Genomic DNA, 25,296 nt, shown 5'->3' on the forward strand with positions numbered 1-25,296 from the left:
AACGTTTCTTTTCTAGAGCCGAACAGGTGTAACACTGGTACATGTTGGAGAATTCTTTGTAAAATATAATGGAGTGGTTTCCTGGCCACAGATTAAGGATTAATCTGCATCAATGACACATTTATGTGAATTTGCACATGTATGAAATCCTTATCCAGATTTTTGGTACTTAATCCAATGCTTTCCTATCTAATTTACAATAATTATAGACAGCTTGCCTTTGAGTTTTATCACACAATATCTAGACTGATATTAACTGAAAAATATATTTAAAAAACAATTATGAAATTAGAATGAAAACCCAACTATACTTTACTGAACAAAAAATATTTTTGGGAATGTTCATTGAACAGTGATTAATATATATTTTTAAAAAGTGATAATATTTTCATACTGAGGACAAGATTTTAAACCAAAGTTTATTGCCACAATCTGATGACCCTTGGCTTCTGACTAAAGGTTTGGTTGTTTCCTGTAAGAGTCCCTCAACAAATACTCAACAATGGTAACCACTCCAATGAAAACCTTCCAAACAATCGGTCTTCCGTGGTTCAAGGTTATAACAAGCTACAAGACAGGACTTAAAAGGTCACAGGTTTTAGCCAAAGGATTAAATAATGTCACTTTTCCCCATAACAAGGAAACCTTTTGTCTTTTCTTTGCAAGTTTTAGTATTTTTAAAAAGTAATCTTGTTTTGAATTGATTACCTTGTCTATCCTAAAAAAAACTATTATTCACAATATCACACTACACTTTCACAGACCACTCAAAATGTCAAATTCATTTATTAAAAGAATTGGCAAAGAAAAAGTTTGGTAATGTCTAAAAATACATTTACAGAGAAAAACATTTGGCAAACAGCATAAACAATGCAAAAAAGCTAAAAGTAACTCAAGGTTACTCATTAGATACAAAAGAAACAAAACAAGCAACCCTGCTCCTAAATCCATGGCACACCAGTGGTCCAGGGCAACATTCATTCCATTAAGTACATACTAGCATATAAAACAAAGATGAAATACAATCAAGAAATATACACAAAAACCAAGTCGACCAGTATTGTAAAAACAGAAGAGCAGCACCATGTGCTGTAAGGAAGCGTAGACTCAGAGGCTCCAATGAAATGTAGTACCAGTGTTGTCTGATGGTCTTATGCAGTAGACACACCAGCAATACAGACTCCCTGATTGTTATGCAAAGGCGCATTTCCGCTCCATTTCTACACTGCAGTGAACTTGCAACAATGTGAAATGATTAACAGTACGCTAAATGGATTCCTCCCCATCCGAGCCGATGAAGATCTCTGGATCTAGGATTTGGTCTGCACCCGACAGTCGAATCGTATTTATATCCCCAGTGCTCTTGAATGTGTACAGCTCATTGTCCACCATCCTGCGGTCCATGAAGCCCATGCTGTTGTGACGGTTTATGGGCGTGCGAGGTCTTGATGGCATGAAGGATTCCGACGGGTCCAGGAAAGGTCTGTACATGTCTTTCTCAGGCACCAGTTCAGGCTCCTGGTCTGCAGCAGTCTCTGTGATCTCTGGCACTCCGTCCTGGAGTGGCATGAATGTCCGGTAGGTGTCGACCGGCTGTCCTTGGAAGTGGGCCTGGATGGTGCCCACATAGCTGGGCTCGCGGAGCAGGTGGCCATACACCATGGTGTCTTCGATGGAGGCGTAGACATGAGACTCATTGTCCGACCGGGTTTTGGAGAACATGCCATCGCCTGGGATGAAGATATTCCCTTTCCTTACGTAGATGGAAGCCTCATTGACCATCGTTCTTTTCTTCTTCCTGTAAAGCACGAAAGAGGAATACAAATGGTTTTGAGTCAGACAAATTACAGCGGGGGAAACAGCCAAGTCATGGATTGGCCTTAATATCAAAGCTATACAGATTGTTTTGGTGAGGCAGGTGTTCTCACCTTAGCACCAAGCAGATGACTGTCAGCACAATGACCATAAGGAGCAGCACTGCTCCCACAGTCCCCAGAATGGCACTCTGGAGCAGTTCTACAGAGACACACACACAAGAAGATAATCATGATTAGATATGGTAATAATTAGACAAATATAGCAGCATGTACTGTAGCAATGAAATGGGGTGCTGGTTTATGAGCAGGCTGAAAGACAGTTGCATGGAAGCATTATACTGTACATCCTCCCTTGTAACAAAGTTACTCCCATGTAACAATTCAAAACACTATGGCAAGTTTCAAGTTGACATTAAAAATGTTTTACAAAGATTCAATTTTCTCATCTTTTGACGTATTGCTTAGATTTTCTTAAATCGTACTAGAGACAGTAATACATGCTAAGAGTTAAGGTTCACAACTGAATTGCATGTTGTTTATTTATACTTAATTTTTTTTATCAACACCTGCTTTGGCATACACCTTCCTGCCCTCAAGAACAGCAATCAGTTTCAAGTTGATAGAGCGAAGAAAAGTTGAATTAGGGTTTGAATGGGAGCGCAATATTATTTTGTAGAAAGTTGCGATTTTCTCTTCCATCTTTTGACATATCGCTGAGCTTTTTCATACTTAGTAGAGAGGGATGAACATATATTCTGAGTTGAGTCAAGCTTCACTGCCAGCACCCCTAAATACAGTGTTGATTATGAGACCACCATGTATCCCTAATAAGTGCCCTAAGTGTATTGATGTAATTTAAGAAATATAAACAATTGTTTTCATTTTCCCTCAAATTTAAGATCTCTTAAAGAGTTATTGAAATAACCAGAAAAGGTCTTGAGAGAAAAATGCTAGAATTATGCAGATATCTTATCACAACCATAATTCAGTCACAACTCCATAATAACATTACAAACAGGTCCTTACTGCTAGTATTCTGTAGGGTGACCTTGCTGAGCACACTGAAGTGTCTGTCCTCTGGCAAACAGTTGGACATGTTGAGGTAGAAGCTCTCAGGGACCATCAGCTTGTCCTCTGCAGCCTCATCCTCCCTTTGATTAAATATCTCCTCTGGAGAGCCCAGGGTCTGCACCTTGATGCACGTGTGCCCCTGGCCACACTTGGGCTGGCTGATGTTAGTGAACAGCAGGTTGGCCTGGAGGTGGCCCGGCAGATTGACGATCCAGGACACGGTGGAGTACGGCTTCATACCGCTGGGCCAGTTTGGGGTGGCCAGGAGGGCAGGGGAACCCATTCTGGGCTGGACAGTATATATGATGCTCTCTGATAGAGAAAAAGTAAGTGATGAGGAACAATCATTTTCAATACAGTTTGAACACAGTGGTTGAAGAGAGGGAGAATGGAATTTTCCACTGAATCAATTTTTAAAACAAATCCCCTTGCTATATTTCAGTGCCCTCTTGTGGATGTTACACAAGGAATCATAAAAAGGTAAGTGAAGAGGATATTAAAGTAGCTGTCCAGTGTTTCCAGATTTCTATGAAATGTGACCTATAATTAATTAAAATATGAGTGAAATAATTACACTTTTCTGGAAGGAAAACTAAGTAGGACAAAAATAAGCTTTGTGTTGGAATGGTGTAGGCGTACCTAGGGCTGTGGCAGACAACATTTTGTCAGCCGGTGATTGTCAAGCAAATAACTGCCGGTCTCACAGTAATTGACCATTAATTAACAAAAACACATTTAGCATCTCCTGGCTTCCACACACAGCCTACAAGCCACTGATGCAGACATTTGGAACATCTACATTTTATAAAGTATAACAAATCCATGTAACATAGCCTACACCTTCACAATGAATCCATTATTTATTTAGACAGGTCTAAAGAAACATGATATGAAGTAAATGTGGTTCATTTCAGAAGAACAGAATAGCATACTCTGAGTTGTCTTTATGTTAGGTCCTGATCTGGCTATGCCATATGGCTGTGAGCTACACTAGTTCATTTAGCAGACAAGATTTGCGTGGCATAATTTTATCGTATGAAGAATACAATTTGAACAAAGCTGAATAAAATAGAAAGGATATTTTCTCCAAACAATTTGAGGGAGTGCGCACATGCGGCTATTCTGTGTTGAGCGGTTCGCAAAGAAATATGCATTCCTATATGCTTAATTTAGAGTTATTCATGTAACTTTAGATCTACCAACGTTGGGCTATATGTTTTGATTTTTAATACATTGTAAGGCTGCATGATGAGACTAATGATGATTTGAAAAAGTTGCTTGAAAAGGCATGAGCTCTGCTTTGTTTTTTTGCGCAGGCTGTACACACTTCATCAATCTCTCATTCACAATTTGACAAGCACTTGATAATGCCTCGAATTTACCAGCGGCATCCCCTTTGTGTGGTCGTAATGCTCCTTAAAAAAATCCATGCCTTTTGCGGCCAGTGGCCGTTGAGCCCTTGGGCTAAATCTAATAATTCTCTCCCTGAGTGCTACAAAGCACCTCTCACTCACATGGCTCTCCATCACGTGATCGGGTCTTTCTCACAGGCTACAAGTGAAGACTGACATTGGGGACGCAACTGCGCACGTCCTTATCCAATTCCAAGGTGCATATTGAAGATATTGGAAGAACGGTCCACATTTACTTTTTGTCAGCCAACAAGATGAGTAGGCCAAATGAACAGCAAAAGCACTAGCCTATGTCAATCTACTATCCCTCATAGTACAAAAGTTGACATATTCTATTCTGTGCGACTAATAAATATTCCAAACAGTCTGGGACAGTTGAGGGATGCGACAGATCCCAAATTAATACAACCACTAGCAACAAAAAAACATTTTTTTTACACTGGGCATCATTCTCAAGTGAGAATACATAATTCACAAGTGATAGGCTAATATTTTCACCCATCAGATTCTTGATTTAATGTTGTCTTTACATATACTAAATAATAGATGTGTGCAAGTTGTTTTGGAATTAGAATGGACCATTATCATGCACCTGTTTCAAAACAGGGGCAGGGGAAAAAAATACATGTCATCTATGCACTTAAATAGAGAATGGAGGACGCTTTTCCCGTGGTTCATTTTCATGCCAGCCAGGTAGGCTATACTCCTGTTGTGAAGACAAGCAATGTGCTTAATATTAGGAAGGTTGACAAATAAATATAGTAGGTCTAGCCTATAGAAAGCTGATGGGATCTTCATCTTTTTAATAAAGGCCATCACTCTGTTCTCGCACGCAATTGCATAGCCTATAGAAATGTTGCACAACATGAACTCATGGGCTTTCATGAAGTATTTGATTAGATTTTCAAATACTTTTGCATTGATGTAAGAGTGATTATATGGACAAGAGAGTGCTGAGTACCAGGCAGTTAGCAAGTTTGGTAGGCTACTATATGACCAGCAGCAGCATCAGAGCTTGGAGAAGCCTAATTACCGTGACTAAACTGTCACATGGAATTTGACTGCCTTCATGACTCGCGACCGCCGCTGTGACGGTAATATGGTCACTGTAACAGTTCTAGGCATACCCCAACAACAGAATGGTGTGAGCGTATACCGTTCATTATAAATATACTGCTGATTGGCCAGCTCCTCCTCCTCAGAAGTATGACATCATACTCTAAGGAAATAGCAAATCGTTTTTAAACGGTCTGTTTGACATACAAGTTTGATACAAGTTTTTGAAGTGAATTTATGCTTTGGCCACCAATGGGGATATAGGATGAGTCAATTTGGGTATGAGTTCAAATAATGAGATTTTCACTGGACAGTTACTTTAAAAGATTTAAAACGTGAAAAAAAAGACTGCAAATCCGGTTAGTTAGCATACCTGAGATTTCGTCACTGAAGGACACATTGAGGAAAGGCCCTTGAATCAGGCAAAGGTCCTTGGCTGTGGCAGTGACAGAGACGTTGGAGTGCACTTGGACTTTGCGAATGATGCCTTCGGAGCAGAAGTAGCCAATGGAGGACCCATCACCTTCGGCTATGTGAAGGGAGACACTCCCATTGCACTCCTGTCCTGGCAGGGACTGCCTGAGGTTTCCTGTGGGGGACAGTAGATCCACAGTGCCATATACTGGGACGTTGAGGTGCCAGGTGAAGCTTTGTAGTAGCGTAGGGAGGCACATAGGAATTTTGGGGACCGTGAGAAGAGTCCCACTCACAGAGCATGAGTCCAAACTCTGGCATCCTGGAATAGATCCACAAAGGCTTGAGAGGTTATAATGGTTTACACATAGTGCTTTCAGAGTATTCACACCCCTTTACTTTTTCCACATCTTGTTGTGTTACAAAAGGGGGAATAAAATGGATTTGTCATTTTTTGTCAATGATCTACAATGATCAATGATCTTTGTGTTTTAGGTTATCGTCCTGCTGAAAGGTGAATTAATCTCCCAGGGCCTGGTGGAAAGCAGACTGAACCAGGTTTTCCTCTAGGATTTTGCCAGTGCTTAGCATTTATTTTTTATCCAGAAAAACTGTCCTTAAGGATTACAAGCATACCCATAACATGATACAGCCATCACTGTGTTTGAAAATATAGAGAGTGGTACTCAGTAATGTGTTGTATTTGCCCCACACATAACAGGGTATTCAGGCCAAATTTTGTACAGTATTACTTTAGTGCCCTGTTGCAAACATGATGCAATTTTTTGAATATTTGAGGCTTCCTTCTTTTCACTCTGGCAATTAGGTTAGTAAAAGCCTAAAATGATTTGGTTTTAAATATACTTCAGTATCAAAAGAAAATGTAATTGCTAACATATACTTGAGTATCAAAAGTAAAAGTATGAATAATTTCAAATTCAGGGGCACGCTCCAACACTCAAGACATAATTTACAAATGAAGCATGTGTTTAGTGAGTTTGCCAGATCAGAGGCAGTAGGGTTGACCAGGGATGTTCTCTTGATAAGTGTGTGAATTAGACCATTTTCCTGTCCTGCTAAGTATTCAAAATGTACTTTTGGGTGTCAGGGAAAATGTATGGAGTAAAAAGTACTTTTTTTTTGTTGGAATGTAGTGAATTAAAATACCCCCCCAAAAAATACTTAAGTAGTACTTTCAAGTATTTTTTTGTACTTTCAAGTATGTACTTAACACCACTGAAAATTAATAACTTCACAATGCTCAAAGGAATATTCAGTTACATCTAACAATAGATGCCCTTCTTTTCATTGGAAAACCTCTTTTGTGGTTGAAGCTGTGTTTGAAATTCACTGCTCGACTGAGGGACCTTAAAGATAATTGTAAGTGTTGGGTACAGAGATGAGGTAATCATTAAAAAAATCATGTTAAACACCATTATTGCATACAGAGTGAGTTCATGCACCTTATTATGTGACCTGTACCTATGGTTTTCGTGGCTGTCAGACGTAGGTCTTCACTTGGACAGTCCAGGAAAGAAAGACTTGCTTTGGTCCCTGAGGGAACGGTGATCTTCTCCTGGACCACAGAGTCCTTCCTCATCTCACAGTGGGAGTCAGAGCCCATCTTCTCAATGTGGAGGAATGGTCCTTCCTCCTCTGACAGATTTACAGTGCAGAGAACTGACCAGGGAATACAAGACAAACAGGCACAATCATCCTGAGAAATAGGTCACTGATCACCACTCAATTAATTTGATTGAATGATCAGGCTAATTTTAGGCCAAAAGTTCATAATGGAAATATTAGTGGTGTATTGGTTTTGAAAAGTCTAGGGTTGGTTTAACAGATTGCATGCACAGAATAAATAAGCATCTTTGGATCTTATTTGTGATTGCTTACAGCACAATCATGTCATATAACAATTTCTGATGGCCAATAGTCTTTGTACCTGGATGGCCGCTCCTCATTACCGAGATCCTGAAATGGAGGGACAGACCCTGTTTGGTCTTGTCAGTCTCACAGTTAAACAAGGTCATGGTGAAGCTGCCCTGCCTGTGTGTTGGCTGAGGGTCCACCAGGGTCTTCTGGATGCCCACCTCCTCTCCCTCCTTGTCGTAAATCACCATCACGTTCTTCTTCCGGCAGAGAGGCGCCGTGTAATTCAGGAAGTTAACTGTGTAGTTATGCATGCCGGGCACCATGAAGTCCCACCTCATCAGGTCATTGTCAGAGAAACCTCTAGGGTAGTTGGCTGAGAGAAAGTTTGTATCGGACACCCCACGAGATAGGTTGACTTTTACCACAGCCAGCACTGGAAGGAAGAGGGTTAAATAAGGCATAATGACATGAGTAATTCTGTCAATAGAGGGAAACCGAATATATATAGGCTATAATAGAGATGACCTCAGTGACCTCAACAGGCATTCATTTTCTATGGCTCCTCCAATAGCTGCCAGACACTCACTTTTAATCTCCGGCCCAACAGTGACCTTGAAGTCCAGCGGCTCCAGCTTCCTGTCCCCAGGGACCTGCAGGGACACTCGGCCCTTGTACAGCACCTGGACCGTGGTGATGGTGCCATCTGGGCAGAACATGCCAATGGTGGCGGGCCCGGTGCGCTGGTACGTGATGATGGTGTAGGTATGCTCGTCAGGACAGGTTTCAGAGGGTGGGATCTGTCTCATTCCCGGTGATGGGAAGTCCAGCTGGAAGGACAGGCCGGGTGGAACCTTCAGGTCCCAGGTGAAGGTTCTGTTGAAGTCTGGGAAGAGGGAGGATTCCGCCTGGACGATGTTCCCGCTGCAGGCGATCTCTGTGCAATCTGGAGGAGGAAAAACATCCAATTGGCAACAGATTTTCATGCGAATATTCTAAAATCTGCATAAAGAAAATTTACTTGTTTCAGTGCGTGATGACGTAGTGCTCACAAAATGTACTTTTTAAGCTACATTTTAATGTACTGAATAAAAATCTAAAAGCTCAATGTGTCTCCATCGCATTTTCAACTCACAAAAACTGTTAAATAGCAAATGTGCCTACTCTGGTCTTGGCACATGCGCTCTAGCCTACCGCTCAGATACAGTGCGGGTAGGCTGTGCGGGTAGGCTACTCTACATGATTAGATTATTATGGATGAGAGAATATTTTTATCTGTCAAACGGCAGTCAAGCATCGATCATCACGTCACAAGAATAAGAATCTCAATATTTATTGGAAAGGAGCATCAAGCTCATCCCCGTGTACCATGCTGTGAAGTTCATCATAACTTACTTCATCTGTAGCCTAATAAACTGCATGGTTTCCCAAGTCGTAGTGGGAGGACCACACACATATCATAACCTGACTCCAAGTTTACTTCGATATGATGATGATTATTATATAAATATTTGCGCATAATTAATTTTAGACACAAAAAGATCAACATGTCTAATGAACAAATTATCTTTGAGCATTTATAAAATTGTAACGAAACCTCCTGTAGTTTCCATCCCAGCTTTTGAGATTTAGTTTTTATGGGGTATGACTACGTGGATGGAATCATGGTTAGTGAAGCTAACTGATGAGCAAGGGTTGACACTTAAAACTCTCTTATTGGGTCCATTGTGCCAGGAAAGCTCAATCAAGTGCTACTAGAAATCAGGTTTGGTCAGGGCCCTGTTGAGGCGAGGAAAATGGGTCAGAGGTGTCTTACCAATATCCCTGTTGATCTGCACACTGAAGACATCTTGTGGCTGTGGGCAGGTGAACTTCACAGAGGTGTTGTGGGCGTCTTTCAGGATGAGTTCTTTGGAGTTACAGGTAGGCCCCTCCCCAACACACACACTGCACTCTTTGGCTTTGGCATCTCTGCTGATGGTGACGATAGTGTCTGGCTCTGGGGTCACTGACATCATCCGGCTCTCTGAGGAAGATTTGAAACATAAGCACTCAAACTACACTGAACAAAAATATAAATACAACAAGTGCTGGTCCCATGTTTCAGGAGATTAAATAAAAAGGTCCCAGAAATGTTCATACGCACAAAAAGCTTATTTCTCTCAAATGTCACAAATTTGTTTACATCCCTGTTAGTGAGCATTTCTTCTTTGCCAAGATAATCCATCCACCTGACAGGTATGGCATATCAAGAAGCTGATTAAACAGCATGATCATTACACAGGCGCACCTTGTGCTGGGGACAATAAAAGGCCACTCTAAAATGTGCAGTTTTGTCACAACTCAATGCCACAGATATCTCAAATTTTGACGAAGCATGCAATTGGCATGCTGACTGCAACAATGACTACCAGAGCTGTTGCCAGAGAATTGAATGTTAATTTCTCTACCATAAGCCGCCTCCGATGTCGTTTTTGAGAATTTGGCAGTACGTCCAACCGGCCTCACAACCGCAGACCCATTGTGAGGCCCATTTTTTTAAGGTACACTACATACACAAAAGTATGTGAACCCCCTTTCAAATTGGTGGATTCAGCTATTTCAGCCACACCCATTGCTGACGGGTGTATAAAATCGAGCACACAGCCATACAATCACCAAAGACAAACAATGGCAGTAGAATGGCCTGTACTGAAGAGCTCAGCGACTTTCAACAAGGCACTGTCATAGGATGCCACCTTTCAAACAAGTCTGTTTGTCAAAGTTCTGACCTGTTAGAGCTGCACCCGTCAACTGTGCTGTTATTGTGAAGTGGAAACGTCTAGGAGCAACAACAGCTCAGCCGCGAAGTAGTAGGCCACACAAGCTCCAAGAACGGGAACGGCGAGTACTGAAGCGCGTAGCGCGTAAAAAATCATCTGTCCCTGGTTGCAACACTCACTACACTCACTTCTCTAGAGTGATGAATCGCGCTTCACAATCTGGCAGTCCGACAGACAAATCAGGGTTTGGCGGATGCCAGGAGAACGCTACCTGCCCCAATGCATAGTGCCAACTGTAAACTTTGGTGGAGGAGGAATCATGGTCTGGGGCCGATTTTCATGGTTCGAGCTAGGCACCTTAGTTCCAGTGAAGGGAAATCTTAATGCTACAGCATACAATGACATTCTAGACGATTCTGTGCTTCCAACTTTGTGGCAACAGTTTGGGGAAGGCCTTTCCTGTTTCTGCATGACAATGCCCCTGGGCACAAAGCGAGGTCCATAAAGAAACGGTTTGTCAAGATCAGTGTGGAAGAACTTGACTGGCCTGCACAGAGGCCTCACCTCAACCCCATCGAAGACCTTTAGGGTGAACTTGGAACGCCGACTACAGGTGCAGGTGTCCACATACTTTGTAGTGCATATCTGCATTCCCAGTCATGTGAAATCCATTGATTAGGGCCTAATTTCCTTATATAAACTGTAACATCTTTGAAATTGTTGCATGTTGGGTTTATATTTTTGTTCAGTAAAATTTATCATTCTGTTTTCAACAAAATATAATTTGTTGTACATAAACTACATTACCAAAAGTATGTGGACCGGTTGCCACGTTGAAAGTCACTGAGCTCTTCAGTAATGCCATTCTACTGCCAATGTTTGTCTAAGGAGATTGAATATACACCTGTCAGCAACGGGTGTGGCTTAAATAGCCAAATCCACTAATTTGAAGGGGTCTCCACATCGTTTTGTATATATAGTGTCTATGGTTCACATTATTGTGAGGCATGAACAGAAGAGTTGAAAGAGCTTACGTTTCTTCATTGGTTTGGCAGTGGCCGTGAATATAGAGGAATTCACCTTCACGCCGTTTTGAACTTGCAAAGACACCGTGGCGTTGCTCAGTATATCTAAGTGAGCCACAAGGCCATTCCTGCAGTATGTCTGAGTTTTGACCTCTCCTTCAGTGCTGGTCCTGGTTACAGCGTACTGGTAGCCATCTTGACACTTCTCTGCTTCAGTCATCTCCTTCAGCCTGTCACTAGGGAAGTCCAAACTCAAAACGGTCTTCTCTGGCACATTTAGGTGCCAGACGAGGGTTCTAATGAACTCTGGGAAGAGGGAAGGCTGAGCTGCACCTGTGGCAGGGCTGCAAGAGTCCTTGGTGCAATCTGGGTAAAATAAAAGGACATAACAGGTAACAGGAGAAGAAACACAAACAAAACCTGCTTAACAGTTCACCCTTAGTGCTAGATTTGAAAGGTGGCCTTAGCTGTTTTTATGCAGTATCCTTGTTGACACAACTACCACCCACAGCGTGCATATCAAATTCTGAAGCAGCTGTCTGTGGTGTATGTCTTTTTGACTGGTTAGATCGAATTGAGGTGGCAGCCTAAAGGGAAACCCAATACAACAACGTTTCTCTAGACTCACCAATTTTTCTGTGGATCTGGATGGCAAAGGCCCTCTGTGGTGGTTCAGTGCAGTTGAAGAGCAAGGTGATGTCCTCATCTGGGACCAGGGCCAGAGATGAGTGACAGGCCGTCTGGGTGTCATTCTCACGGACTGTGCACACGGAACACTGTTCCAATGGAAGGAACAGTGAGGACGACACATTCACAGCGGCATCTTTGTCAGGGTGGACATTCATGTGCAGACATTCTGAGGGAACAGAACAAAGAAAAAGGTTATTTTTCATATTTTGCAGTCCAAACAGAAAAGGCTAATCTACTACTATATTGTTGTATTGAGGAGTAAAACTGTTGTTTGAATCAATAAACAGGCTAAGATTTGTGAGGTGAAGGTAACAACAGATACATGAGAGAAAAAGGTTATAAAACAGTGACATAGCATTTCAGTTTCACTGAACATTGGGAGTAGGCTAGAACCTATTTGCATGTCTGGACTCGAGGCTGCACTGGTTATTGCACAAATACACATCCTTCCAGAACACTCTGCTACATTTTCTTTCAGAGGAAAATATGAATTTAGGTTCTCTGTGACATTCAAATTGACAGGAAGTAGCCTGTATCAAGTCCAGTGTCAGATGACTGGTTTGTGCCTAAACCTACCACGGCGGAAGCTCTGTCGTCTTTGAATAGCATATCAACATATAAAAAATGTAATAACAATCAAAAAATGTGACTTGTGTTGATGCTTCTGCAAACAGCGTGGTACCAAGCAACACCGGCCACTGTGTACTCGACTGTAAAGTAGCACCCACAATTAAGTCAGTACTCAGACTGAAGTCTTATCAAAGCCCTTGTTACAGTTATGTAGGTGATCTAACAAGGGTGTTCGAAGAAAAAGTAGTGTACTCTCATATTGTTTGAGAAACTCATCCTTTATTTGAAAACCTAAATATTTTGAGGAAAGTCTAGTGGTTACATGGTGTACATCTTATGGTGTTAAGATGGAAGTTTGGTATGGTTAACTCAATACTTTCCATAGGCTGTTCTCTGTGAGAAAAATACTATTGTAGTGCACCTACAAGAACATGCAGGAAATGTTCATCACCTAAACTTGCAGAGACTTGAAGCAAGCCCAGAACAATGACAGAATTCACATCACACAGAATTGTAAAAAGTGTTGCCGAAGGGCGATTCCTCACGAAACTAGAATTTTAGGGGGATTTTTATGACATTTAATCTAAAAAAAAAGGGTCCTTTGGAGGAGAAGTTGTTGACATTTGTATCTTAAAGCATAATTGAGAAATAATTAATTGACATTGGAATATTTGACATTTTGGCCTTACCCAGGCCTCCTTTAATAAGACTCCATAATGTTTTATAGATTCCACAAAGCAAAAATTGGGGTCATATGAAGCTTTACTGATTTGGCAAATATATGTATACATATATACATATATACATATACATATACATATATATATATATATATATATATACACACACACACACACACACACACACACAATAAAGCGAAGCGAGTTCAGAAAGAACACCTGATGCCAGATGCACACTCAGGTTATGACATCAGCTGATATTGCACCAATTAGATGAATCCCTCTACCTTTACATGGTGGTCTATGTAAAGTTTCCACACACATCCTAGGATGGCTGGCACGGGAAAGATACGATTTTTCTAGCCCACCACCACCCCCAGCCTCCATCTCTTTGGCTGTGCTTCTGTTTCATTCAGGGAGATTGAGATAGCATATTGAGCACACTGTCTGTAGTTATTTTATTATCTTAAATGATAGAGGCTTGCTCTGGCAGTGAGATGCCCCGGAAGAGCAGAGCGTAAACCCAAGACCTAATGAAATGTATTTTCTAATAAATGGTTAAACAAATGTAAGTAGTGTTTTCTGTCTGAAATATACAGCATATCAAAAGTTCCAAAGTGGGATCTCTGCTACTTTTAGAGTTGGAATGCTTAAATTGGATTCTCAGAGTAGCCTCTACCAGGCTTTCACCTTAACTTCGGTATGAATGCCTGTAGAAGACCTTGTCAGAAATAGGCTTAAAGAAGGTGGAATGTAAACAGAGACTGAAGAGAAAGTGAGACATCTGGCTCCCTAATTTTTTCCTGATAGGGGCGGGGCCGCTCTGGTTTGCTTATTGCCCCCACCCCGTGGAGGAGGTGTCCCAGAGCGAGATATCTCACGAGCAGGGGACAATGGGCACGTTCCTCTGCTCACGTTGCTGACACCTGCCAGATCTTACAACAACTGGATATGTATTTTACATATCAGCTAACCACATATTTATTAGCAATCTGTCAGTCGATGACAACGTCTGAGCAGGGGACCGTGACCAATAAGTAGGACAGAGCAAGCTGTTCCCTCTCTCACATGAGCATGCCAGATATTGATCACGTTTCCCTGCTCAGATGTTGCATGCATAAATACGCTGCACGCAATATCGGAGCAGGGGAATGCGACCAACGTTAAACGGCTTCAGTCATTCATCTTAAATTTATCCACCATCTTTGGTGCATCTAAGACCTTTGCCCCTCCCAACAATTGGAATAGGCACGTTCAAACAGAGGCAGAGAATCTAAACTGAAAGCAAATCATTTTCATAGATACCGACATGGAGTAGTGTCATTTCAACCAAATTATATACAAAATAAAAACTATTTCATAAATATCAATTTTCAAAAGTATAGTATGCTAGCACTGTAAATGAGCATACTCTAGATAATTTTGGCTTCTGAAGAGGGATGGAAGGGGTGGTTGTTTAAAAAATGTTTTTACTTCTAAGCCACTAGCAATCAGCGCTCCATTCATACCCATCTTCCCCAGGCTCTAGAGAACAAGGTGAGCGAGACATGGGGTGCATTCAGTTCACTTGCTACATTGCAGAATGGTTTGTACTGAATGTCACGTTACCCCAAAACGTTCTTGTATGCCCCTTAAAAATGGACTTTGAGATACGTTTGCTCAGTTCTGTGGGTGTGCCTTGATGAAAATGAGTGGCATATTTAAAGGGTAGCAGTGCATTTTGAACCTACAACCCAAACCCACCCAGGTCGTTCACTACAGCACCGTTTTCGTTTAATTGAACGTTATACTACATTTTTTCATACTGAATACAGGCCTGGAAGCCGAGGCCACCAACAGAGTGAATGTGAAAATGGATTCAAAATGGTCGCCCTCTGCTGGTGATTTGCAGGATGTCCAATGATACAAGTAAACAGAGAGCTGGATTTCATACCAAAGGAAGTATACCAAACTTTTTTTTGATATACTCAGAAGACCATTATTAGCATGTTTTAAATCACTCTTATATAAAAACGGTAGATTAAAGAACACGCAAGAAGAAGGTCTGATTTCATTACTACTGAAACAGGATCCAAGTGGTATATATAAAGATAACTGTCAAGAGGAGTAAAACAAGGTTGTCCACTATCGGCATATCTATTTATCATTGCCATCGAAAGGTTAGCTGTTAAAATTAGACCCAACAATAATATTACGGGATTAAAAATCCATGGCTTAAAAAGTCTGGCATTAGTTATGGTGGTTTTGGGGGAGTGGCTTCTTCCTTGCTGAGCGGCCATTCAGGTTATGTCAATATAGGACTCATTTTACTGTGGATATAGATACTTTTGTACCTGTTCCCTCCAGCATCTTCACAAGGTCCTTTGCTGTTGTTCTGGGATTGATTTGTACTTTTCGCACCAAAGTACGTTCATCTATAGAAGACAGAATGCGTCTCCATCCTGAGCGGTATGACGGCTGCGTGGTCCCATGGTGTTTATACTTGTGCACTATTGTTTGTACAGATGAACGTGGTACTGTCAGGCATTTGGAAATTGCTCCCAAGGATGAACCCAGCTTGTGGAGGTCTACAATTTTTTTTCTGAGGTCTTGGCTGATTTCTTTTGATTTTCCCATGATGTCAAGCAAAGAAGCACCAAGCATACTTCCAAAGTTGTGGCAAATTGGCTTAAGGACAACAAAGTCAAGGTATTGGAGTGGCCATCAGAAAGCCCTGACCTCAATCCTATAGAAAATCTGTGGGAAGAATTGAAAAAGTTTGTGCAAGCAAGGAGGCCTACAAACCTGACTCAGTTACACCAGCTCTGTCAGGAGGAATGGGCTAAAATTCACCCAACTTATTGTGGGAAGCTTGTGGAAGGCTACCCGAAACGTTTGACCCAAGTTAAACAATTTAAAAGGCAATGCTACCAAATACACTCAATTAGTATGTAAACTTGTTGGGAACAGATTCCTATTGGAACGTTCCACAAATTATACCCACCCCTTCAAGCCTATCAACTCCCAAGATTAGGCTGGTGTAACCGATGTCAAATGGCTAGCTAGTTAGCGGGGTGCGCGCAAATGCGTTTCAAATGTCACTCGCTCTGAGACTTGGAGTAGTTGTTTCCCTTGCTCTACATGGGTAACGCTGCTTCGAGGGTGGCTGTTGTCGATGTGTTCCTGGTTCGAGCCCAGGTAGGAGCGAGGAGAGGGACGGAAGCTATACTGTTACACTGGCAATACTAAAGTGCCTATAAGAACATCCAATAGTAAAAGGTATATGAAATACAAATCGTAGAGAGAGAAATAGTCCTATAATTCCTATAATAACAACAACCTAAAACTTCTTACCTGGGAATATTGAATACTCATGTTAAAAGGAACCACCAGCTTTCATATGTTCTCATGTTCTGAGCAAGGAACTTAAACGTTAGCTTTCTTACATGGCACATATTGCATTTTTACTTTCTTCTCCAACACTTTGTTTTTGCATTATTTAAACCAAATTGAACATGTTTCATTATTTATTTGAGGCTAAATTGATTTTATTGATGTATTATATTATGTTAAAATAAGTGTTCATTCAGTATTGTATTGTTGTAATTCTCATTATTACAAATAAATATATATTTGTTTTTATTTATATATATTTTTATTTTATTTCATTTTTTATTTATTTATTTTAAATCGGACGATTAATCGGTATCGGCCTTTTTTGGTCCTCCAATAATCGGTATCGGCGTTGAAAAATCATAATAGGTCGACCTCTAATTCTGACATTTCACATTCCTAAAATAAGGTGGGGATCCTAACAGACCTAAGACAGGGATTTTTTATTAGGATTAAATGTCAGGAATTGTGAAAAACTGAGTTTTAATGTATTTATCTAAGGTGTATGTAAACTTCCGACTTTACTGTACATACATACATGAGCTCAGCAAAAAAAGAAACATCCCTTTTTCAGGACCCTGTCTCTCAGAGATAATTCATAAAAATCCAAATAACTTCACAGAATTTAAACACTTTCCTATGTTTGTTCAATGATCCATAAACAATGAATGAACATGCACCTGTGGAAACGTTGTTAAGACACTAACAGTTTACAGACGGTATGCAATTAAGGTCATAGTTATGAAAACTTAGGACACTAAAGAGGCCTTTCTACTGACTCTGAAAAACACCAAAAGAAAGATGCCCAGGGTCCCTGCATGAACGTGCCTTAGGCATGCTGCAAGGAGGCACGAGGACTGCAGATGTGGCCAGGGCAATAAATTGCAATGTCCGTACTGTGAGACGCCTAAGACAGCGCTACAGGGAGACAGGACGGACAGCTGATCATCCTCGCAGTGGCCGACCACACCACGTGTAACAACACCTGCACAGGATCGGGACATCCGAACATCACACCTGCGGGACAGGTACAGGATGGCAACAACAACTGCCAGAGTTACACCAGGAACGCACAATCCCTCCATCAGTGCTCAGACTGTCCGCAATAGGCTGAGAGAGGCTGGACTGAGGGCTTGTAGGCCTGTTGTAAGGCAGGTCCTCACCAGACATCACCGGCAACAACGTTGCCTATGGGCACAAACCCACCGTCGCTGGACCAGACAGGACTGGCAAAAAGTGCTCTTCACTCACGAGTCACGGTTTTGTCTTACCTTGGGTGATGGTCGGATTCGTGTTTATCATCAAAGGAATGAACGTTACACCGAGGCCTGTACTCTGGAGTGGGATCGATTTGGAGGTGGAGGTCCATCATGGTCTGGGGCGGTGTGTCACAGCATCATCGGACTGAGCTTGTTGTCATTGCAGGCAATCTCAACGCTGTGCGTTACAGGGAAGACATCCTCCTCCCTCATATGGTACCCTTCCTGACATGACCCTCCAGCATGACAATGCCACCAGCCATACTGCTCGTTCTGTGTGTGATTTCCAGCAAGACAGGAATGTCAGTGTTCTGCCATGGCCATCGAATAGCCCGGATCTCAATCCCATTGAGCACGTCTGGGACCTGTTGGATCAGAGGGTGAGGGCTAGGGACATTTCCCCCCCCCAGGAATGTCTGGGAACTTGCAGGTGCCTTGGTAGAAGAGTGGGGTAACATCTCACAGCAAGAACTGGCAAATCTGGTGCAGTCCATGAGGAGGAGATGCACTGCAGTACTTAATGCAGCTGATGGCCACACCAGATACTGACTGTTACTTTTGATTTTGACCCCTCCTTTGTTCAGGGACACATTATTCCATTTCTGTTAGTCACATGTCTGTGGAAGTTGTTCAGTTTATGTCTCAGTTGTTGAATCTTGTTATGTTCATACAAATATTTACACATGTTAAGTTTGCTGAAAATAAACACAGTTGACAGTGAGAGGATGTTTCTTTTTTTGCTGAGTTTACATACACAATATTTTATCCTACAATTTGGAATAAGAAAAGGCTTGATTTCTAGTCAAATAGATGAAAAGGGTCTTACAAAACATCTACCAGAAAAAGTCTTAAATGGTATTAGAAATACATCAAGAGTACATAAAAAACAATAATGTTGAAGTTATTAGTTGGCAAGGGTATTAACACTCATATTTAGTTTGGGATAAATCATTTGTCTTCTGTAAGTTTAAGAACTACTGCCTTGTAATTTTGTTACCAAAAACCCACATATCTTTAAGATATTTTCAAATGTATCTTCCTCATGAGGGAGAATAGTGAAAGTTCACAGAAGTAACAAGTAATGGTAGATCTACCATTCAATTATAGTGATTTTACTTACACACACAGTATTGTTGAAATACACATCCATGAGCTACTTGCTATGGGCATCACTGCTATTAGCTTCACGACTGACATTTGGACCAGCGATGTCAGCCCCATGAGCATGCTGAGTCTGACAGCACAGTGGGTCGATGAGGATTTCGTACTGAGGAAAGCCGTATTGCATGCTCAAGAATGTGCTGGTTCTCATACCGCTGCGGCCATTTCTATGGCATTTGAGAACATGTTTGAAACATGAACACACGCCTAGCTCCATTCAAACAACTGACTGGAGAAATAAGCTCATCAACTGCGTCTGCAGCAGACGTGATACCCTCCGTCATGGCATTGAAACTCTACAAGCAAAAGTACTCTACTAGAGGCTGTGAACAAGCAATTCGTGGCATTCTCTCTGAGCCTCTTTACTGTGGTCGCCACCATGCTCGATGCTAAGTACAGGGACCGCTACTTCGATGCAGACAAACAGGGTTTACGTGAAATGTTACAGACACAGATGGACAAGATGGAAACGGACAGAGTGACAGTGCACACCGAGGAAGATGACCCACAACAGAAGAAGCGACGGACAGACAGAGCTGAAACTTTACTGCTTGACATGTATGATGAAATCCTGGTTGAGAATGAAACGACTGAACAATGAAACAGCATAGCAAGTAAGTGAAAGAAATAGGTTTTGATGATGTTTTACTGGTAATGGGGACATACGTAAATGCCAACAAAATAACTTTTTGGTCAGTGTGTGTGTGTGGAATGCAGTCAGCATTCCAATTGCACGCTCCCTCTAAACTTGAGACATCTGTGGCATTGTGTTCTGTGACAAAACAGCACATTTTAGAGTAACCTTTTATTGTCCTGTATAATGATCATGCTGTTTAATCAGCTTCTTGATATTCCACACCTGCCAGGTGGCCAGATTAACTTGGCAAAGGAGAAATGCTCACTAATATGGATGTAAACAAATTTGTTTACAATTTTTTACAAACATTTTAGAGCAATAAGCTTTTTGTGGGTATGGACATTTCTGGGATCTTTTATTTCAGCTCATGAAACATGGGACCAACATTTTACGTTGCATTTATATTTTTGTGCAGTGTAGTTTCGGTATAGTTTAGGTTCAGTTTCGAGGCAATTATCAGGCTCAATATCAGATGGGCACTGCACTCTCAACTGTCTGAAGAAGGAGCGGAGAAGGCCCTACTTTTGGGAGAACGAGGGGCAACGGGGGAAAAAACATTTTAAAAAATGACACGCCCTCCTAAAACTGGTTAAAACTCCAGTTCTGTTTGTGATATTAAGATTCTAACAATGGCAGTGTGTTATATAGACTTATTTAGGAAAAGTCAAGGACGGAGCGGGGCAAGCCTTAAAAAATGGCAGAGTAATACTTTTTTTTTATCATGAACAGTTGGATAAGATGAGAAAAAAAAGAAGGAACCCACACAGACATGTTTAATACGTTTTATGTACACACTTTATTCAAATATTTATGAAATGCATATTGTTATATTTGGTAGCACTTATTTGTTTTTCCTTCGCCTCCAACCCCATTCGATGAGTGGAACGGATGTGGGTGGGGCTAGGTCAACATAAGGGTGCTAATTTAAAAAAACTCACATAAGCTCTGATGAAGGCCGTGAGGCCGATACGTAAAGCTTATTAAAGATCAGTGATACTATCAAGAGCAGTGTGTGGGTCCCTTCTTTTTTTCCTCATCTTATACAACTGTTCATGATAAAAACAAAAATAATCACCTGCTACGGTCCTCCCTTCCACTGGCATACTGTTATATTCATTTCATATTTGTTATCTTTCAGTTGTCTGGTGGTCAAATCAAGTGTGTTAAGCCTAAGATCACCATGTGCAATGTCAAGCGTTGGCTGGAGTGGTGTAAAGCTCGCCGCCATTGGACTCTGGAGCAGTGGAAACCCGTTCTCTGGAGTGATGAATCCCGCTTCACCATCTGGCAGAAGACTCTGGGTTTGACAGATGCCAGGAGAATGCTACCTGCCCGAATGTATAGTGCCAACTGTAAACTTTGGTGGAGGAGGAATAATGTTCTGGGGCTGTTTTTCATGGTTCGGACTAGGCCCCTTAGTTCCAGTGAAGGGAAATCTTAATGCTACAGCATACAATGACATTCAAGACGATTCTGTGCTTCCAACTTTGTGGAAACAGTTTGGGGAAGGCCTTTCCTGTTTCGGCATGACAATGCCCCTGGGCACAAAGCGAGGTCCATACAGAAATGGTTTGTCGAGATCGGTGTGGAAGAACCTAACTGGCCTGCACAGAGCCCTGACCCCAACCCCATCAAAGACCTTGAGGATGAATTAGAATGCCGACTGCACGCCAGGCCTAATCGTCCAACATCAGTGCCTGACCTCACTAATGCTCGTGGCTGAATGGAAGCAAGTCCCAGCAACAATGTTCCAACATATAGTGGAAAGCCTTCCCAGAAGAGTGGAGGCTGTTATAGCAGCAAAGGGGGGACTAACTCCGTATTAATGCCCATGATTTTGGAATGAGATGTTCAACAAGCAGTGTCCACATACTTTACATGGCCAAAAGTATACTTTCCAAATGCACTGTATACAGTACCAGTCAAAAGTTTAAACACACCTACTCATTCCAGGGTTTTTCCTTTATTTTTACTATTTTCTACATTGTAGAATAATACCGAAGACATCAAAACTATGAAATAACACATATGAAATCAAGTAGAAACCCAAAAAGTTAACAAATATACATTTTATATTTGAGATTCTTCAAAATAGCGACCCTTTGCCTTGATGACAGCTTTTTTGGTTCGTAATTTCATGAGGAATCACCCATATGTCCTGTGTAGGCTCAGCTCACAATGACCTCAGACTGTGAGAAAATGAATATAAATAAGAGGTGTGTCAGGAACAAGTAGTAAACAGCAGTAAACAGTAAATCCATGTTCTGTATAGAGTGAGATATGCCTCTTACATGTGTGTAGATCTTTGTTTCGATCTTTGTCATCTACTTCTACACGTGGCCGTGCCCGCGTCGCATATAAATGACTAGTTCAGGTAAAGATGCTAGGAAATGCTAGATGTGCAGCAGCTAAGATGGCGAGGACCCTCCTCACACGGTGCAAAACATGGATATTCTCTGGTGTTTGTAGAACCACCTGCATCAGACATTTATAAGATAAAGGTTTTCCAGAATCAAGAACAAAGAGAGTATCGCCAATACCGGCTTAGTTGAAGAATCTATGGTGGCAGTCTGTATGGGCAAACCTGTAACGTCCACTAATAGACACCAAAAATCTTTGGTTATATCACATTATCTGGCGTAAAAACTGTAGCAACAACATAACCTCAGCTCAGTATAACCCTGGCCTGTCTGCTATATCTTTAACCTTTATGTTTAGGTCCCCTCAATATCAAATTATTCTATGTCCTTTTGTTTATTTGGATGGCTCCGACTTAGAATATGTGGACAACTACAAATACCTAGGTGTCTGGTTAGACTGTAAACTCTCCTTCCAGACTCACATTAAGCATCTCCAATCCAAAAGTAAATCTAGAATCGGCTTCCTATTCCGCAACAAAGCCTCCTTCACTCATGCTGTCAAACATACCCTCGTAAAACTGACTATCCTACCGATCCTTGACTTCGGCGATGTCATTTACAAAACAGCCTCCAACACTCTACTCATCAAACTGGATGTAGTCTAACACAGTGACATTAGTTTTGTCACCAAAGCCCCATATACTACCCACCACTGCGACCTGTATGCTCTCGTTGGCTGGTCCTCGCTTCATATTCATCGCCCACCCCACTGGCTCCAGGTCATCTATAAGTCTTTGCTAGGTAAAGCCCCGCCTTATCTCAGCACACTGGTCACCATAGCAACACCCATCCGTAGCACGCGCTCCAGCAGGTATATTTCACTGGTCATCCCCAAAGCCAACACTTCCTTTGGCCGCTTTTCCTTCCAGTTCTCTGCTGCCAATGACTGGAACGAATTGCAAAAATCACTGAAGCTGGAGACTTATATCTCCCTCACTAACTTTAAGTGTCAGCAATCAGAGCAGCTTACCGATCACTGTACACAGCCAATCTGTAAATAGCACACCCAACTACCTCATCCCCATATTATTACTTACCCTCTTGATCTTTTGCACCCCAGTATCTTTACTTGCACATCATCATCTGCACATCTATCACGCCAGTGTTACTGCTAAATTGTAATTATTTCACCTCTATGGCCTATTTATTGCCTTACCTCTCTAATCTTCTACATTTGCACACACACTGTACATAGAGTTTTCTATTGTGTTATTGACTATATGTTTGTTTATGTGTAACTCTGTGTTGTTGTGTTTGTAGCACTGCTTTGCTTTATCTTGGCCAGGTCGCAGTTGTAATGAGAACTTGTTCTCAACTGGTCTACCTGGTTAAATAAAGGTGAAATAAAAATACATTAAAAAAAAATAGATATTTTTTTACACATCTGGGAATTGCCATCGACTTCAATATTCGATATTATCATGATATTTAGGTGCCGATACAATATATATAAGCGATTCGATACTGTGATTTCATGTTCCAAACATATTGCTCACCATATGTCTGCTGCAGAGAGACAAGAGAGAGCCATGAAAGGATGAGTTTTGATCAGTCATGGAAAGAAAAGTGCTGAAAACAAATTGGCTCCCTATTTAAAAAGTAGATATAGAAGCTATGAATTAAAAATACAGGAGTTTTGGAGCAGGTACAGTCAACTATGGCAACAATTATATTGCAATATTGTTAAAACGATCCAAAACTATGTATCATCCAAAATAATATACCGATGTGTAACTGTATCGATCCCCCCCATCACTAATTTATAAGATTTCGAGAATTGAGAACAAAAGAGAGTAGGCTAGTTGAAAAATCTATAATGCCGTTTTGTATAGGCGAACATGTAACGTCCATTAATGGACAGCACAAATCTTTGGTTATTTATATCACATTATCTGGTGTGTAAACTGTAGCAAGGTATGTTGCTTGCATGTTGCTTGCATGTTATGTGTTAGGCCTCTCATTTCAGTGTCAACTCAATCAACATGATATCTGACACAAGTTGGAGAAAGGTGTCTGACTATTTTAGTACAAATTGTGCCTAAGTGCAGTTTAAATACAACATGTGTTCTATTGAAATTAACTTCCGTATTAAGAGGTCGTTTTCAGATTTTCATTTCTCAGTGTTTAGTCTGTCCTACTTGTCTAACGTTAAAATGTCATGTGGGCAAAATGTCATACCCATTTGTAAACTATTTCCAGTTGCAGTGGATCAAGAATATGCAGAACGCTGTTACAGATTAACGTTACATTAAAGTTTCACAATCATGTATAATAACTTTTTTTAAAAAGCACGCAAATATACAAAGCTAAAAACTGAAGTACAATATAATTCTTACGTTTATCGACAACATCATATTCTGCAACATTGAGAATATGTAAAGGCCACACTCAGTACATGATTTATAATTTATTGTTAACGTCTGCTTGCTTTGTTTGTAAGGTTGTTTTGAATGTTCTCTCACCTGACAGGTTGAGGAGTAACAAAATAACAATTCCCAGGAGCGCTCCAGCGCAAATTGTAGTGAGCCGCATGTCCCCTGATAAAAATACAAAAAGATGTGGCTTAAATATTTCTGGATAAATGTTGTTATCAAAACCACGACATTTGTCTTTTTTAATCCCAGGTAAAAATATTTTCAATGGCGGTGACCAACCAGTAGCTTCCTGATTTACATTACCTGTTTCACTCAGAGGGCGACGTGTAGGCTACCGTAAATCGGTCTGTCGAAACTTGACGGAAGAATTTAGCCGTTGACAGGCTGGTCTCTTAGACTATACGTAACATAGTAAACGAAAATCCGGGCCACTCAAATTAGTATGTTATGTTTGGTATGGTTACATAAGACAGAAAGTTAATTAAGGCCAACATTTAAGGAAGGTGTTTGGTCATGTGTATAACCCAAATGTTGCTAGTTTGAAACTCATCACGGACAACATTAGCATTTTAGCTAATTAGCAACTTTGCAACTAACTTGTTGCTTACTACATGTTAGCTAATTTGCAACTATTAGCTAACTAGCATGTTAGCTAACCCTTCCCATAACCCTTTAACCCAACTCCTAACCTTAACCCCTA

The 25,296-nt window shown here is 41.1% G+C and overlaps 1 protein-coding gene across 1 annotated transcript; it reads right to left on the reverse strand.

Annotated features, from left to right (window-relative positions):
• Nucleotides 1-767: 767 nt before the first annotated feature.
• Nucleotides 768-24,886, reverse strand: LOC115173315 (CUB domain-containing protein 1). The gene is made up of 12 exons (XM_029731302.1): nucleotides 24,876-24,886; nucleotides 24,684-24,758; nucleotides 12,061-12,288; nucleotides 11,442-11,798; nucleotides 9,462-9,671; nucleotides 8,235-8,591; nucleotides 7,719-8,081; nucleotides 7,253-7,450; nucleotides 5,730-6,092; nucleotides 2,844-3,200; nucleotides 1,929-2,016; nucleotides 768-1,798 (listed from the first exon to the last, which is right to left on the reverse strand). The coding sequence occupies exons 2-12, from the start codon at nucleotides 24,751-24,753 to the stop codon at nucleotides 1,267-1,269; spliced, it is 3,123 nt and encodes a 1,040-aa protein (XP_029587162.1). The 5' UTR covers nucleotides 24,754-24,758; nucleotides 24,876-24,886; the 3' UTR covers nucleotides 768-1,266.
• Nucleotides 24,887-25,296: the final 410 nt, after the last annotated feature.

The sequence above is a fragment of the Salmo trutta genome, chromosome 34 (assembly GCF_901001165.1).
Source record: "Salmo trutta chromosome 34, fSalTru1.1, whole genome shotgun sequence".
In the NCBI taxonomy this organism is placed as follows: domain Eukaryota; kingdom Metazoa; phylum Chordata; class Actinopteri; order Salmoniformes; family Salmonidae; genus Salmo; species Salmo trutta.